General features: G+C 37.2%; 1 protein-coding gene across 7 annotated transcripts in view; it reads left to right on the top strand.

Annotated features, from left to right (window-relative positions):
- QKI (QKI, KH domain containing RNA binding) overlaps positions 1–18,807 on the top strand; it is a 159,209-nt gene that overhangs the window by 61,389 nt on the left and 79,013 nt on the right. For all 7 annotated transcript variants that reach the window (XM_082047997.1, XM_082048001.1, XM_082047999.1 and 4 more), the window contains exon 3: positions 1,893–2,009. In XM_082047997.1, the coding sequence (XP_081904123.1) occupies positions 1,893–2,009 (117 nt within the window). The remainder of the gene's footprint in view (positions 1–1,892; positions 2,010–18,807) is intronic.

Below are 18,807 nucleotides of genomic sequence, written 5' to 3'. Positions count from 1 at the left end.
TAAATTTTAAGAGGCTGCTATTTTTCTTAGGAGATAGAGGATGTAATGATAGTCACTTTGTATGTTGGTTACAGGAGTGGTCTAGAATTAGGTTCACAATATTTTTTTAGCTTTAACAGTGGGTGGAATGGGGTAGATTATCTAAGGATTTATTGTGCAGGAAGTGTGGTTGTGGAGAAAGGCAAGTAAGAAGCCATTTCTGTAAGATAGGGGTATTATTTTGCTATTAAGCATTAAATGGGTAACAAATGCAGGATTTTGATAATATTTCAAGGTTGAACTTTATAACTTGTAGCTGCTTCATTGCTTTATCCAGTCTTAGTGAATCTTCCTTCCTTTCCTATGGTTCCCAGTCTGTATATGCATTCACAAGTGCCTTCAATCTTTTTTTTTTTTTTTTCCCTTGACAGTTGATTCAGGCTTCATAATATCTTTGTTTTTTGAGCTTAGAATACTAAATAATTTTGGGAGTGTATCTTCCCTGTGGACAGTTAAGCTATTGTGAAACACCATTATTTTTGTTGAAGAGCTTTAATTTGCTTGTGTTCATAATATCTGCTCACTCCTAAATAATTTCTGGTCTTTTCAGTTTTATAAGAATTTAAAATATGTTGAGTTGTACTACTGAAAACCAATTTTAATTAGTTGAGCAAATGAGAGCTGACAACTTCTTCATAATTCCATTGAATAGCTTTGTTTACCAGGATCTAAAATATCCAGGCTTCTCTCCCTTATGCAGAGTTTCTGTTCTCTTAATATATTTTTTGAATTTAATCTTCAGTCTGGAATTTCTAGGTTTATGTATCCTTTGAGCCTGATGTTTCATCTTTGCACTGTAGTCACACAATACTGCTTTATGTTCTTCATGCTATCTTCAGTTAGTGTTTTTTTTATGTATGTCACAATTTCCAGAATGTGTGATTGAAAATAATGAAAGGGAAAAAATCTTGGAGTATGACTAGGAAATAATGTTATGGATGGCTAAATGGCAGCATTACTGTGTTAAGCATAGGCAGGGGGTTGTCTGTTGATATTGAAGTTATCCAACTAAACATGAAATACTTGCTCTATTTGTTTTATTCTGTGATATGCATGCACAACTGAGTAAAGGATACAACTTACCTAAAAATGACACATGCTTTTGTCATGTGTCTGTATATACATATATTATATACATGTATAGATACATACACATTCTATATATGGCAAACACACTAGTTTACCAAAATGTTTCCCATGAAAGCTAAAGTGAATACATAACAAGCACCAGTTGTTTGTTTTTTTTTTTTCTGAAGGAAATGCTATGGCAGCAGTCAATAAAGAAGGTAGGCCCACCGGAACAGCACAAAAGGGTGCAAAAGAGTGTTTTCTGTAGACTCTGTAGCTGTAGGCAGGGAGCACACGAGCAGTGGGCCTGGGGGCCTCTCCTGAAGGCCCTGTGCCACTATGGCATCAGTCCCACCACAGGGACGTTGTGTGTGTGTCTGATTGTGCATCCAGAATCTGTGTGTTTCCATGATGTGATACACATTATTGGCATCAAATGAGCATGTCTGATTGTATTAGTGGAGAGGGAGGGAGGGTGGTGTGTAGTTTCTGTAAGAGCTCATATGGCTTAAAGAGGAGGAAATTAGGACTCCTGATGCCCTAGACTACCAGATGTTCTACTTCAAAACCTATTTCACCTGAAACCTGTATTCCCCAAAGTAGAGGTCACATAGGTACCCTATGTATGAAAATAGCACTTAAATTAATCTTTAACCTTAGGTATTTAGTGTAGTGTTCCAAACCAATAAACAGTTGTTTTTTAGAGACAGAAATACATACATCTTGTTACATTTTAAATTAATTTTGTTTACATGCTCTAATAGACAATTTTTTTTTCTTTACAGTTTAACTTTGTTGGAAGAATCCTTGGGCCAAGAGGACTAACAGCTAAACAGCTTGAGGCAGAAACAGGATGCAAGATAATGGTCCGAGGGAAGGGCTCAATGAGGGACAAAAAGAAGGTAAGCTCTTGAAAAGTAGTGTAGTTTCAGGTGCATAGTTTTATTCCTAACAGAGGGTAAGCTCATGTCTCTCTTATTCTTATTTGTTGTGTTCTTATATATGCTTTTTCATCATCTAATGTTTTTTACAGACTTAGTAAATAACACAAACTACCCTAAAGAAATTAAATGTGCATGCTCCATAATAGGAGTCTAACTAGCAATTATAAAGTATTCTTCAGTAATAGCTAGCTTCTAATTGTGTCATGTTTCACAAGGTAAAGCTAAAAATTGAAGTTGAATGTATTTTTCTGAGGAAGAGCTGTTAACCTTAAAGGTATTGTTAATAACTTTCTTGTATTGAAATTCCAAAGTAGTGATTTGTGCAAGTAGTGTGGGTTGGAAAAAAATGTTTCATGTATTTCTGGAAGTGAATTCTGTCTGAGTGAACCAAGAAGCACTGTGCTTCTAGATTTGTTTTCAAGTGGAGTTGTAATGTAATTACGGCCGTTCATTGCCCTGTCCTGTAACATACATGCTCTGCCCATATAAACGGGGAAACTACACTTCTCAGGACAGAGCCATCCTGAACGTCAAGTTGCTCTGGTGGTAACTCCTGGAAGTAATTTATTTTTGCAGGTTTATTTTCTAGCTATTTCTCTCCACCTGTGCTTAGTACTGCTAAAGTTGCACCAGTATCTCCACTGCAGTTTTGAAATGTGCACTTAACAGTATTCTTTCCCTCTTTGTTCCCATAAGTATTATTTATTTTGGTTCTTTCTGTAGAAAACCCCTTCTTTATCTGATCAGCTACACAATACATTCTATCAATACATATTTAACACATAAGAATTAAAATAGAAAGCTAATGTCTACCCATTTAAAAATTTCAGACTTTCCAGGGGTTATGACTGTGTTGCTTTCAAACTTCATTTGATTCCTCTTGTTTTTGAAATCTGCTGTAATACTGTCACCACCCTTTCTCTTATTCTACCTGTAGTTATTATGGATGTTTAGATTGCTAGCTATTGAGCAAAGATCTATTCTAAACCTAGGGAGTTTTTAGTTGGCTAGGTTTTGTAAAAGTGAGAGGGTGAAATTGTCTTAAATGATTGATTTATGAAGGTTTATTTTTTTAAACGCATTATAGTTTGTCCTAAATTTCTTCTACCTCTTGGCTGGGCAGACATCTAGCATATGAGTCCTACTGTTATGGGGTTTTAAACTGTAAATGGGTAAACAGAACTTGTAGATATTTTTGTATAGGATTTTGAAATACTGATCTCCTGTAAATGGGTGGGGAGGTGGGTAGGAGACAGTGAAATTTCTTGAGTATTAAAACTTCAGCATGCTTCACCCAACATACCAAATTGTGTGGGTGTAGATGTGATATTTTGAAGCAAAGCATGTGCTTGCTAATATGCAAACAGTTTTAATTACATAGCTTTGCTTGTAACTATTAATAGTAGTCAATTTTTTACATGTTCTGTCATTGTTTAAAAAAAAAAAAAAGATACTGTGGAGCAGGAGATTTACTGAAAATATTTATTCCCTTGAAGAGTTTGCAAATTTCACCTAGTTTTTATAAAAGAAGACTATTCAATCTGTTTTTGAAAGCTAGCAGGTTTTGGCTGGTAGATTAATTAGGTGTTAAGGCTTCTGATTACATGTGTAACAAAGTAAATCTTCATTTTGTGGAATATACTAAAATGTAGTTTGCAACGAATGAATTCTTCAACTATGATTTCTGAAGAGAAGTACCGATATCTTAGAATGAGTACTGAAAAGTTTATTCACCTTTTTGCTGTTTAAACATCGTTTTAAAAAGACATTGTATTTTTATCAATTATACCATTCTTTCCTTGATTTGTGAGCAGACTTTAAATTCATCGCTGCTCCCTCTTTGTTTTAGGAATGGTAATTCTAGGTCAGGACAGCTCATCAGGAGTTAGGTTATGTAACTCTTTTCTGAATAAAAATGTTAGTTCTGGTTCATTTATGTTCATAGGTATCATGAGCTAAAACATTTAGGCATCTGTTCTTCAGAAGGCTTGTAGGTACAGATTGAGGCCCCAAGCTTAATGGTCCAGAAATAATGTCTCGCTGTTAGTAGTGAATGTATGTATATTTAAGATGGTCATTAACAGTGGTGCTGTGGAAAAGCACACTTAGTTGTGTTAGCTATATTTGCAAATAGCTACTGTAGTATAAAAAGAAGGAAAAAACCTGCATCTGAGGACTCTTCTTTTTTTTTCTTTTTTTCTTTTTTTTTTTTTTTTTCCTGAAGACACCCATTCTCCTGTAAATGTTTCATTTGCAGACCCTTTCATATAAAGCACTTAAAAGAATGATTATCTCAGATTTCAGGAAATTGCTGTGTGTTCCCTGGCCCACATGTTATAATCCCCCTGCTCCATCTCTTCCTTGTCCTGCTTGTTCGTATAAGCCTGAACAGAAAGCAAGGTGGCCCAATGAGTTCCACGTGGGGTATGGTAGCCATTTCCCAGGGTGTGACTAACTACATTTTTGTTACAGCCTTCGTTCTTTGAATGCTTTTTATATGAGGCCTGTGGCAGAATGCAAACCCCCCTTTCTCCCCCTCCCTCCTTCAGTATGGAAGGAGTAGGCACATCTCCCTCTCTCTCTGCTACTTGAGGCTGACAGCTTCTTTTGTTTGGCCCCAGAGCACCCTGGCCAGGGCCATTAGGAGAAGGGAGTGCCGAGGCGACAGTGAGCCGCTGGGCGCCTGCGGCCAGTGTGGGGGAAGTTTGGAGGCTTCAGGGGCACCCACAGCCAGTGTGGGGGTGCAGAGAAGCTTCTAGAATGCCTACAGTCAGATCTGATCATATAAAAACGGGATTCTTGTCGAGACTCAGCCCATTCGCGGGTCTCTCAGAGCACGAGCAAGATGCTGCCGCCAAGAGCCCCCCTCCCCGGGATGGAGACTGTGCTTGCCTTGCCACCATGGGTGTGAGTAAAACTTCTCGCAGGATTGCGAGTATATTTATATATTCTGTGCACATTTGCACGTGTACTTTAAATTATTTCCTTGCACAATCGCGAGTGTATTTTCCTTCCGTGCACACTTGCACGCGTAACTTTCTGTGCTTAATACAAGCACATGTACTTTAAATTATTTCCTCGCACAATCGCGAGTGGCCGCCGAGAGCCCCTCACACAATCGCGAGTGTATTTTCCTCCCGTGCTTCCACATAAGCACGTGTAGGATTCCGTGCACACTTGCATGTGTAAGTAAATTAACCCTCGCAGGATTGCGAGTGTATTATAAATTTACCCTCGCGGAATCGCGAGTGCACACTTCCCGTACTCACTAAGAGTACGTGTATCTCTTTTAAAAAATAATCCCACACCGTGTTTAGGCAAGTGTGTACTTCTCCGGGACTCAGGGGCGGCTCCGGCATTGTTTTGGGTGAAGCCACGTGCATGCACACTGTGGACCACCTGTTGTATTAGTTGCTGCCCCTTAATAATTTTCCTCAACTGATATCCGAACCTTTATTTAAGTCACTTTTGGAGTGCTAAAACCCTGTTTCTCACCGGTTTAATAAAAGTTGTTTTGGACTCTGTTGTCCCTTAAATTAACCTTGGGGTGCCTCCGTGACAAGGCCCCCCTGAAGTTATGTCTGGCTACTGGAGCATTTCTGTTCCTGTGCTATCAGCAGGGCGGGCACTTAGGCACCACCGGCTGGTGTAGTACACGTATATGCACCAGGTCCTTTGTTACTGTCAGCTAGGATAAACACATTCTCTACCATTTTGATGGTCACCAGTATGTGTTCTGACCTATCTATTCAACACTCATGTAGGTATTGGCATTTGTGAAATGTCTGTTAGAGAATCACAGAATGGTGGAAGTGGCGTCTGGAGATTTTCTAACATCCCTTCTCAAGCAGGGTCACCTAGGACAGGTTGTCTAGATTGCTGTTAGGTTTAGTGCCTACGACCTCCCCTCACTGTGCTTCAGAACCTGTCCTCTCCTGTGGGGAGCCATCTCTCCAGATAGCTTGGGCAGGTTTACTGTCTGGGGAAGTGGTATTTTTGGACTCATTTCCCCCACTCTCCTCAAGTTTTTTTTTTTTTTTTCCAGTCATTTGAAGAAGAATAGGCAGTGTGAGTTACTGGAGTTTTGTCTTAGAGAAAAAAATGTAGAGGAGCTGAGACCTTCTGGGTACAAATCACCTTTTTTTTTTTTGAAGTTTAGTAAGGGAAGGCATGTTGTCTTCAACAAGGACAAGTTCTATATGGCAGATCAGCTATAACTTCATACACATTGAAAGCCACAAAATGATCCAGTCAGCACTTCAATGCCCATTACATCCTCTAAGTTGTCTGTTTGATATATTTGGAAAACAGAGTTCTTGACCATTGATGATTTCATGAGATAATACTGCAGTTAGTGTTGAATATTTTGTTGAATATTACATCATCTAATATATTTGAGTCATATAATAGTATATTTGAATACCAAGTAATATAATATTGGTTGTAAACCAGTGTTGAGTACCAAATAATTTTCGTGATAAAATATGTTCCTAATCTTTCTATAGCTCTTTTGCTTTCCTGAGGTGACTGGTATTAGTCAGTAGTTCAGCTTTTTCAGACGGGACTTTTTGTTGCTATACCATTGTTGCTACAGTAAGAAGATTATCATAATAATTTATTATGGTACAGTTTGTGTTGCTTCTCAATAAGATGTTTCTTCTAAAAATAAAAAATTGGAAGCCATATTTGGGACATGGTGATCACAGACTAAAGTAAGAACAACTGGCACTTAGCAGTGTGGGGACTAAGTACACTTCTTATTGACTCTTGCCTCTTGCCTCTTTTCCAGATAAATTATACTTACAGATGAACGCCATAGTCTTGCAGTGCAACATGACCAACTTCCTTGGCAGTCAGTACCTTTTAATGATAACCACCTTTTATTTTCTCCAGGGACTCTTCTCTTTGCAGGTTCTACTTCAAAATGCTAATGCACATCAAAGTGTAAAATATGGAAGTAATAAATAGCATTCTTGCACTGAAGGTTAGGTTACCCTTACCTTTCATCTAGGGTCAACGTTATTTAGGAAAGTGAGTATTCAAGTTTTTTCCAGTTTTTGACTGGATTGCTCTGAAATGCAGGTTAATTTGTATGTATATTTTGTAAGTACAATGTGAGAAGGAATTAATTACTAAACCAGTGTCAAACTGTAATGTGACAGCTGCATGGTACTAAATACCATCACCTGAAGTAAACTGTCCATCAGCTTTTTTTCTTCCTACCTTGCTAGTGGTTGCAGAATCCAAGAGAAAATACAAAAACTGACATGCTGGAAAACAAACCATCCGGATTTGCTCTGTAGAAAATTTTACTCCAGTTCATGCCTATGAACAGAAGTAATGAATTAGAAAACTTTGTCACATGGCCAAATCACTTGAACTAGCATCAAATCTTGAAACTTGCTGACAGATTTCCCCCAGAAAGCAAGGGGATCCTCACATCATTTGTATCTGAGGCTCAGCTGGTAATCTGAATGTCTCTCTAGGCAGCTTTAGACAAATTTAAAATCAAAACCTTAATTACTGAGAATATTGTGATTAGAGCCTGGAGGTACTTGAAGATGATTATTGAGGAGGGGAGAGGGGTTGCAGGCATTCATCAAAAGCTAATGAATGTGTGACTTTATTAGGACCAAGACATTTTTTGCTTAGTATGAATGCACTTCTCATTTGGTAGTGAGGAAAACTAGCTATTTTCAGACCAATCAAAGAATACTGCTTTAAAAAAGGGAAGACTGTCTGATGATGGATGAGCAAAACATTGTTTTTTGTCATTTCCCTTGTCTCACATGAATTCTGTAAAACATTGACACACCCATAGGGAGTCACATCTCTGATCTTGAACACATTGACTGCCATTGTCTCACTTAGAGGGATATGAAGCTTTATGGCATCAGGCTGCTGGCTTATGGCAGTCTTGCTCAACTACATTGTTTTTTCCTATTTCTTTTTGTCAAGAATCTTCTCTAGAACAATGTGTGAGGAGGGGGCATCATTTGTTTTTACTTGATGCGGAAGCATCTCATTATGATATGCAGAACTTTTTTTCTTGTAATTGGTTATTTGAAAGAGAAAGGCACACAGCTATGCAGTTCTAAATTTGAACAACTCTGCCTTCATCCACTGCAACAGCTTCAAATCTGTTGGACCTTGCTACATATTAGATCGTTCGAATTGCTTTGTGATTTGTGACCTACAGCTTCCTTGTTCCTACGTGACTTTTCACCTCACAAGCAGAAATTACTTAAGGTTTCATGAAAGTCAAGCTCTCCATTACTAGCTATCTTGACGTTTGGCTGGTACAGAGTTATCACAGTAAATAGATAATTCCATTTATTTGGACTCTCCAGTGTGGTATGTTTTTTTTAATAGTACGGCTAAAAAGGAATTAAAAAGTTATCCTTGGTACCTATGCAAAGCCTGAGGAAAAGGTTAGAGTGGAAAGATTTAACTGTCTTGTGATCAGGATATTTTACTATGTCTATATGCTGTATAGAATTGAAATATTATGTATTTGTAATATTTTAATACCTTTTAGTCTCTGAAATGCTGTCAGATATGCTTTGATTTCGAGTGGAAAGTCTTAACAAATATTCAGTTTAGCTTATAGAGTTACCGACATTAAATAATATGCACCCGGTAGTGCATCTTGTTAAACAAGCCCTATTATTGCTACCTTAATTATAGAATGCTCAACTTTCACATTCAGCGAAAAGTACTATGTGTGAACAAATAACAGATCTATGGTGCTCAAACATATGTTGAAACGGAATATATTTAGCATATGGTAGCAAATGGTAAAGTTGTTCTTTGTTTCGGAATGAAGGGGTTGACCAGCCATCATTATTCTTGTCTTATGGGAATAAATTGTATGGCTTAGGCCTGTTGCCTCTTCAGTCTCCCTCTACACACAAGCATGCTGCTTCTGTTTGACAATTTGATATATCTGTTTTGAGAAATCATGACCACAGTTTGGAATAGCAATTTAAAATTAATTCTGTAACTAGCTGAAAAGGCAGGGTTTGAATATTTGTTAGTAACATTAGGAATACCAGGAAAAAAAAAATCTTTTAAGTCATTGGGGATGTCGGCATGTGAAAGTGAAAAGCAACTACATAGAAATAATACGTCACCAGACTGACTGTCCTCTTAACACACACGCATGCACACACACACATGTGTGCACACACACGCACACATATGTCCCTTTCTGACAATGCCCATGGGGTTTCTGGAGGTGAGATTCTTACTTCTACATGTAGAACTATAACTGTCAGTATCCCTTGTTCAATAACCATCATTAAGCATATTATTTGTTAAAATGAATTGACTTTTACTTACCAGAAACTTGTTGGCTGAGGTAGTGTGGAGTGGCAGTTCAGCATGCTGGATCTCATGGATGATGTTTTGTTAACTTCCGTTGCACATGAAAGCTGCAACTTGTCTGTTTGAGAGGCTGCCAAACGGATGGTTACGTTCACTGGTAACTGCTGCTTCTGTGACTACTCATTAAAAGTCATTTTATGAGCAGGCTGCTCAGCTGAGATTGAGATATTACCTGTATGACATGTTCCTGAATCTACTGCATTCAGGTTATAAACTTCTAATAGAGAATTACTTAAGGCATTCAGAATGCAGTATTAAAGGAACAAATTAAGTTCATTGTCTAGCATCTTCTACAGTTACATTTCCACTAAACACACTTTCTCATAAGTATGCGTGCCTGCATTAAGTTTGATTTCTCAGACTGATCCATCAAACTCAGGAGGCTTTCTTCATACTTGTTTTTTAATTACTGTAGTAATTGGCCTTTTTTTCTTAAACTAACTTCAAACAAAAAAGTCGTATTCATGTAAAGGTACTGCTGAACTTAGGTATTTAGCATATCATAACTGCCAGTGCAGAATGTACCTTATTAAGCTGTATGAGGATTCAGATGTAGCTGTGTGGTGAAGAAAAACCCTCTAGGTTAGAATCCAAACACATTTAAGAATATACTTGGTGGCTGATATCACTTTTCCTTCTTAGAGGATTCATTGTAAAACATAAGATGTAATGCAAGTAATTTTGGCTCCTTGTAGTATTTTTTCAGTAGTGATTACTTAAAGATAGGTTTTTCTGATTTTAAAATCTTTATTGCATTTGTAACCACTTATTTTGAATGCAGGAGGTTATAAAACTGGATATTGTTAATAATAATAATAATAGTTGTTGTTGTTGTTGTTGTTATTATTATTATTATTATCATCTGAAGTTATATCCCTGGTATTCTGGGAGCAGTGACCCTCTGAAGAGATTAAGAATTTACACTATTAGCTAATAGTGTAAAAAAAAAATAAATAAATTCCTCATGGTAAGCTACTGGTTAAATTACATAACTAAATGCTAAAGGCTGTCTATTAGAAACTGTACTTCAGGAAATCCAAAAGGCAGCAGTGTGGAAGGTAACAAATGTTATTTCTTGAATTACCTCTGACGGAAAGCTTTTAAGCCTGTTTATGGGAGTATTGTAGTCCAGAGTCTCTAGAGTATCATCGTTGCAATCTTACCTGCATGCATCTTTTCTTTAAGAAAAAAATGGTCAGTTCACATTGACAGTAGTGAAGAATACAGCGTAGGCACAATTAGCTTAGTTATGTATGGGTCTGTGAATTTTACAAGGGAATGTTTTCCTGAACATTTATATAAGATTTGACAAATACTTCTTATTTGAAGTAATTTATTGCAAAAGACTTTTCACTTAACGGTCTGAGGAATGCTCTTTCAAGAGCAGAATGATTTTATTTTGAAGAACAGAAAAGTTTAGGTGCCTTAGGGCCTTAAGAATTACTGCAAAGCAATATTAGTCTCTCAAAAAATATTACTGAGATGTGTCTGATGCAATGCATCTTTTAGATAGATTTATTTAATACGTACTTTTGCTTTTTATTGGCTACATACCATATGTGTCCAGTATAGATTTGGTATATTTCTACATGTGCTCAACACAAAATTGCAGCTTTGAGCAGATTTTTACGCTATTAAGATGCCTTTTCTTACGTAACGTGAAAAGTAGCTGAACCCTTTGACTATGATTAGCTTTAATATCAAAACATGATTATATGTCACTTTGCTCTGACAGCACTTAAATTGGTAAATAGTTAACTGGTTATGGAAATAAGTAATTTAATGGCATCAAGGAAGTATTTTGTTAAAGACACTGGAAACTGTAGACTGAAGGAGTATAATCAAAGCCATGCTGGTAGAAGCCAACTTAAACTATACTTTACTTTCTGTGTGTTTTTCTCTCACTTTCCTGTGAGCATGATCAAGAGGCAAGAGTATCTAGATTATCTTGAAATTGGAGAAAAGTAGCATGAAGTGTAGTGGAAAAAGTATATATCAAGGGAATCTTGAAGCATTGCATGAACATCTGTGTATGAACAGGTCTCTGTTTTATTAAATGGAATTCTGTGTCTGTTGAACAGTAAATGACTCATCTTAATCTGCACCATGGTAGAAACTGTCTGTCTGCAAAATTACTCCTAAGCTTTTGTTAGGTGGGAAGCACCGAGGGTGTTAATCATGTTATAAAAAGTTGAGAAGGCTACATACAGCTCACAGCTGTTTGAATCTGGCATTTGAATAGAAGTTTTGAAAGGCTTGGGGGCAATTCTTACTGAGTTGTTTTGAGGTATTGGCAAAATTGTCTGCAAACATCTATCTACATTTTACTTTGTCTAGCAAAGTAGTGAAATAAGTGAATAGTTTAAATAAGGAAAATCTACTGTAACCTGAAAGTTTTTCCACACTTATTTAGCAGAAAAAGATGAAACAAGTTACTGAACCAGGTGAGACTTTTTTTTTAACATGGTGTGGGTGTTCTTACGTCCAGTTATGATTTCTTAAAATTTTAATCTTCTCTTGCTGGGGTAGTAGTGGTGAAGCGTTATCTAATTTTAAAATGAGGGAATTGATTCTTTATGAGATTCCACAAATGATAGATATCTTCATGATATGCTTTGAAGGACAACTAGTGGTTTTGCAGACTTTACCACTGTTCTTATTTATCAGCACCACTAAACTGGATTCTAGATTTTTCAAGGCTGTAACCTTAATCTCTTGGGATGCCCTTCAGTGGATGATTTTGTGTTTGGCTTCTTTGGAACTTTTTAAAGAATTAATGTTGTGCTATTATAAGCTTGCCTACCAGAAATAACTTGTGTTCGGGGTTGCATTTTGAGTGTGTTTGCTGAGTATCGTGAAACTGTGCTTGGATTTCTGTGTGGGAAAGACTGTACTTAGTTTGAGGCTCACAGGAATTTCCCCATCCTACCCGAAGATTGCACCTGCTGAATGGAGGTATGGGGGCAGCACCTGCTGATCCAGGAAGGAAAGCAGCGTGCCTCTTTGTTTCCCTAGTAGGTATTGGTTTTCCATATTTTGGGGGGTGCTGCTGGCAGGTAGAATACATGTCGTTGTTTACTGTCTTGGATGTGGCTCCTTGGGGTCAGATTTAGCAATTTTATTGAGACTGATAGGAGCGAAAGAGTAAGCAGAAAACAAGATACCACTGTTGCTGAAACTAAATACTTAAATTACTCATGAACATTTAGAAGACAGAGATATTTGACTTTCTGCTACTTTATTGTTTTCCAGATAGAAACAAGTGATCTGTAGTGTTTATTGGATTCCTTTTCAACTTGGAAAAGTCAGCTCTGTGATAATCACAAATTGTAATTCCTCAAATGTCTGAGTGGTTTGCCATTTAAACTTGGTTTTAGGTGGTGACAGTTTTCCACTTTTCTCAGATCTGCTGGCTCTCTGTTAGCCTGTCTTGCCTTGCCTTGGATTAAAATAGATCTTATTAATCACAGGTTACCCTTTTGCTAGGAATGGCCTGCAGTACAGTATATTGAGCTTGTGAATGAAATTCAAGTCACTATTTGGATGTTAAGGGGTATACAGTGGGACAGTATCCTTACTTCATTATCCAGCTATAGTTGCAATATTTTATTGTTGGTCTTTACTCTTTCCAGATAGACAGAGGGATTTATTGACAGACAATTACACATTTTTATTAGCCTTTTCTGAGAATAATTACCAGCTTCTGTCTGCTAATTATTCCCGTTTTTCACATCTGCTTGGGCAGTAAATGAGGAATGTTTTGATGAATGTAGGACTCACTGAAGTGCATACACACTGTGAATATATCTTAAAACGTGTTTAAAAGTAATAACTCAATTTGAAGTATGTGTTGAGGACCTGTATGAAGGGATGAAAACCTCAAATGTTTGTTAAGACCAGGTACACGAATCTGTTTTTCTGTTAAAGAAAGCTTTCTACTCTTGCGTTAGCAGAACACTTAGCAATGGCTGGTACTGAACTCATTGGGAGACTCTTTAACTTAATGGAATCTGACATTCTTTGTAAATTATCTGATTTGATTGTTAAGTGCTGCAGAGTTGATATGGAACACACACAACATGCAGTCTTCATGCCTGCTTGGCAAATTTGTTAATGCGAGTAAATCTTGAATGTAATTTGCGTCGTAAATCAATTCAGTACCATATTCTATGAGACAACCAAAATCTTGTCCTCTAACATCAATACCCTGAAATGAAGAAAACATTAGGTGATTTTGGATGTGGGAAGTAAAATCTCCAAAATAGGGATTTTATTCAGGGAATAGCTCATGTGTGCCTGACAGAATGGAATAACTGGCAGTTGAAGTAGCGGGAAGACTATGGCTGTAAGAAAACAATGGGAATACCTAATTCTTGGTGGCTTTCATTAGAGGATGTTATAGAATTATGCAGAAAACTTGATGAGAATGGATAGAGTAAGTACAGGGAAGAGGTGTCTAGCTGGTAAAAAATGTCATGGATTTGCCACAGAATTGCTGAGAAGCACCAGGATGTTTTAATGTGGGAAGAACTAATATTTCTGTAGAATTAACATATGCATGGGAGTATAGTGCACAATCCAAAATAGTTTACAGAGTAGTTATATTTTCATAGCAAGAGCTATGGGAAATTTTTTTCTCTTTGAGTCTTTGTAAGATCATGGATATCTTTGTCTCTCTTAATGATTCTGTTCCTTTTGTTTTGAACTTGGTCAATTTTTTTGGTCCTCTCTCATGATCTTCTACCTTGTTTCCTAAGTTATATTTATTTTCCTTGCACTGACATGGTTCCTCTTAGTTCCTTAAGGAGATCTCCTCTGGCTGTCTGTTTTCATCTTGGTCCTCACTGACCTTCTGAATTGTCACGTGCTTTATTAATAATTCTAAAAAAATGAGGGTTAATTTCCATGGTGCTTCATTTATCCCCTGAAAATACTGAGATGCTGTGGAAGTGCACTAAACTCAGTTTTGGTTTCTAGCAACACTTTACATATTGGCATGAAGGTAGTGAATGATATAAACAGGGGAGTTAAAACAGTTCTGCAACTGGGGGACATGAGTAATTCAGTCAAGGAAGATAACATGAGGCATAAGACAAATCAATGACAGACTTCTCATACTACTAATTAACAATTAAAATCATTTAACATTCAGAAGACTGTCTGAAAGGAAAGAAAAAATCCAACAGCAAAAATAACATAAAAATATTTCCCAAGGGTCAGGGCAATTGGTGAATTTGCACTGTTTACTTGCCTAGAAGTTATAGGAATGTGAACTCTGAATGTATTAGCTTTTGCAGAGATGCAGAGGGTGCGAAGGTGTGTGGAGAGCAGATACCGAAGTTGCATGGGACCTGACTGGAGGTTTCTGTAGGTAATTCATGGATGTGGCATGAGGAATGAGTCATGGGACATGATCTGGGATGTGGCCAGTGAGTGCATACAAGTGTTTTGATATAATACTAATGTAAATTGTAAAAAAAATTTTTCTGTGGTTAATAAGTCTGGTGTAGGTGTTACTTTTTTCCCAGTCTTTCCCTACACTTCTCTGACCATGTGCCAGGGTACAAGCTTGGTATGACTGTTTCCGGTGAGGATAACGTTTTGTGGAGGCAAAAAGGCAGTGGATGTTTTGGTGTTGGGTCATTAAATTATTTGGAGGTTTTTTTGAAATGTTGTTCTTTTAGTGTTGGTATTGTGGTGTTGGATATTTTTTTTTTTTTTTTAACACTAGTGATATCAGTTTATCTTAAGAAAACTTCTTCCAGCTTGATAGTCAGGAAGATCATACTCCAGTGTTATGAATGAAAAGCTGAAAAGACGTGTTTCTATTCTGCTGTCCTCTCTTGATATGGTCTGTGTTGTACATGTGTCATTTCCACAGTCTGGAGCTCTGGGAACAGTTTCCAAAATCCTGCCCAAAGCATGAACATGGTCTTTTAGTTCTCAGTATTTTTTCTCTATCTGTAGGATCTTAAAACTCTGGACAACAGATCCTGAGATTTGGGCATAGGCAAACTTTTTTTTTTCCTTAGTGTGATCATGTACCTTAATTTATTGGTGCAGAATGTTTTTGCTGTGGTGGTGCTTGGAAGTGTAAGGAAAGAAGTGCTGACAGCACCTGGTCCGTTCTGTGGGAAAGTTGCTGTTCACTTCAGCAATTAGATGTTTGTCTTGAATAAGAAAGAAGCAGGATTTTGAAAGATGGGACCCCTAGCACATTAATGCCAACTCTGGCACTGCTTCTGTACAGTTTGGAGTATTTTTTTAAATGAATACCTGGATAGTTTAATCTTGCTTGTGTACAGAAATGATTAATGCTTCCCTGGCAATCAGATGTTGCTAAAGGATTGGAATGCCAAACCCCATTTAGCTGACTGTCTGAATTCACCTGAAGTATCTGACTGATTTCGTTGATCCACGTGGTGAAATTATTTGGGCGCCACTTAAGATGCAGTACTACTGATTTCAAATGCCCACATATATATAAGGATATGTATTCAAGAAAATTCAATTTATAGCTTGCTGGGGGTCTTGCGGGGCATTTGTTTTAACTAGCTTGCTGAACTGACAAAACATACTGTAATATGTAATTTGAAAAAATAAAAGCTAGTGGCTGTCAAAGAAATCTAAGATTTAGAATGAAATTTTATAGAGAAAAGTATCGATTGTTTTGAGATGATAGCATATGTTGTATTTCCTCTCCATCTATTGAGTAAGTGACCTTCAAATGACCAAGAAGTCTTTGAGGTGGCTGTGAAACAATCTCTTATGTTTCGAGTTGACAACTCTGGAATTGAATGATCACCTAAATTTTGACTGACAAAAAGACCTAGAATTTAAATCTGTTAACTCACACTGAGTCATAACAGCATTAATCAAAAAAGGTCTTAAAGTAAACTGTGTTGCAAGCCAAAATAAGTGATAAATTTTATAGTCATTAATGTGGTTTGAAATACAGAAGCTAATCTGGAAATTAGTCAATATGTGGTTAGGAAACAAGGCTGCTGCAAATGCCAAAATTGGGGTTTGCAGCCTGACTAGCGGAATTTTTCAGTATCCAGCCTTTTAAACAATAAGTTCAACTTGGCTTGAAATGCATCTTTTTGGAATAGTTAATTTGGTAATACAATAAAACTTCCCTTTAAAAAACAAAACACCCCTTCTTTGTTTCTAAGAAGAATCAGTTTGAATTTGCCATGTCTTCTATATACACGTGAAAAAACAAACATTTTGAAGAGAAAAAACACATTCCGTATTGATTACGTGTTTCAGCTCTCTTAAGGAAGTCTAATTTTATTTGGTTACTGCAGGCTTCAGAACTATTATTTGCAGTCTAATTGAATGAGTGTTTAATGACTTACAGAATAATCTACCAGGTAGAATAAAGTGCAGTGGTTTAAAATGAATCATATTTGCTCTGTTACTTATGTTCCTATTAAACCCACTTTGCAATTAGCTGGTTTTGCCAGTTGGCGTATTAAGTATGGTAAATTTGACTAGATAATGCTGTACCACTGGCACGATAGAGAAACTGGCAAGAATCTGGCATTTTGAGTGTGTTTTTCAGATCCTGGCCTTTCACAGTAGTAGATACGGGATTTTTCCAGTGTCTTCCTTGGAGAATCCCATGATAGATGAGGGAGTGTTTGCAGGGGCACCACTGGCAAGGAATATTTGGGTTCCCGTGTCAGCAGTACAGTTCCATATGTTGGGCTGTATTGGGCAGGGGTTCCAACTCCTCAAGCAGTTGTTTGTTGTGACCCCTGGGGAAGAAGCAACAGAAGGGGTATAGACATTGCATGGGCAACAACAGCAAGCTCACAAGCAATGAGTTTTGCCATACTGACTGGTTCAATAATGCTTCTTTATTGCAAGAGGAAGGAAAGAGAAAATCAAGTTTAACAGTTAAAGGAAAGGAATTAAGCAAATTTGAAGACCCTCAAAATGTCAAATGATTTGTCACATATATTCTTGTGTTAACTCACAAATGTCAGTTATTGTAAAAAGCCTTTCCAGCTTTTCCTTGCATCTGAGTTTCCAGAACATTTCAGGGCCTACAGCTGGGCTTCCATGTTTAGCTGATTTTTTTTCAGATTTTTAAACAAACCTCTGAGTCAGGCATTTCATGTAATTTTTGCTGCTCTCCTGACCTTGAAAAAGGACCTGTGCTCCTGCGAGAGACATCTTGAAGGGTGGCTGACAATCATGGAATCAACTAGGAAAGCTTTTTATTTACTTCAGTTACCCGGCTTCAAAGCTAAGCCTTAGGAAAGAGCTGCTTCAGCTTATTTTGTTAGTGTACATTTCCTCACAGCTGAGACACTGAAAACACATGCTTGCTTCTAGGGATCTTTTTTTTCCCTCCTGTTAGCTTGCAGGTGATTTTGTAATCATTTAGAGAAACAACTGACCAACCCCTGCCCTCATCCCATTTTGTTCTTGCCTCGTCAGAGTCTTGTGAGAGCCTGCATTCAGACTGTTGATGGCACACTGTGGTTGTAGCTAACAATATTTTATAGGCAAGTCCATCCGATGTTCCAGTAGGTCTGCTTTTCTGGGCTCTTCAGAGCTGCTGCCAAATATCCTTTCCCACCATTTTAACCTGTGAGCACTGGACCTCTGACACTGTGGGCTGCTTCTAGAGCCCTCATGAAATGTGTCACAAAGAATCAAGCTTAGATATGTGATCTAGGTGCATTAAATTGTACATCTACACTTATAATAGAGCATATCTTAGAGACCTCAAAAAAGAGGGGGATCAAAACATTTATTCTTGCCAAAATTACCCTAACCACATTATTTGAGTGGCCTTCTTTATATGAATGTATTTTCAATACACAATGAAAAAAAATATGGATATTCCATAATTCTGCATTTTTAGCTGTAAAATATATTACCAACACAGTATCATTAGATAAACAAACTAGTGAGTTTTTGTTAATTTGAAGATGCAGTGAGCTTAGGTATTGATCATAACAGTAGTGGGAGAAGTGCCAAAAGAATATGATATTTAGTTCCATCTTAGTTAACCACTGTCTTGTATATATTAAATTAATGGTAAGATCGTTTTCATTCCCTGATGAGCCGTGTTCTGGGTAATGTGCACTCTAGTATTTGCTTCTAAAACCCTGATAAATGCAATCTGTTGGAATGTTTTTAAGACAATAGCTATTTAATGAATAGCTTGTGTGTACAGGAGAAAAGAATAAGCTTGATTGCTTACAATCTGACATTCAAAAAAGCATTTTTTTTGATCTCTCATATTTGCATATCTAATTGCTGTGTAATCAAAACCATGTGAACTGTAGCTACTTGAAACCAAAAAATGAAAGGCAATCATCTTTACAGGGGGAAATATCCCACTCATATG

The sequence above is a fragment of the Streptopelia decaocto genome (assembly GCF_964273445.1).
Source record: "Streptopelia decaocto genome assembly, chromosome: 3".
Taxonomy (NCBI): Eukaryota; Metazoa; Chordata; class Aves; order Columbiformes; family Columbidae; genus Streptopelia; species Streptopelia decaocto.
Note: the sequence above shows the minus strand (reverse complement) of the source record. Positions and strands in the feature narration are given on the sequence as shown.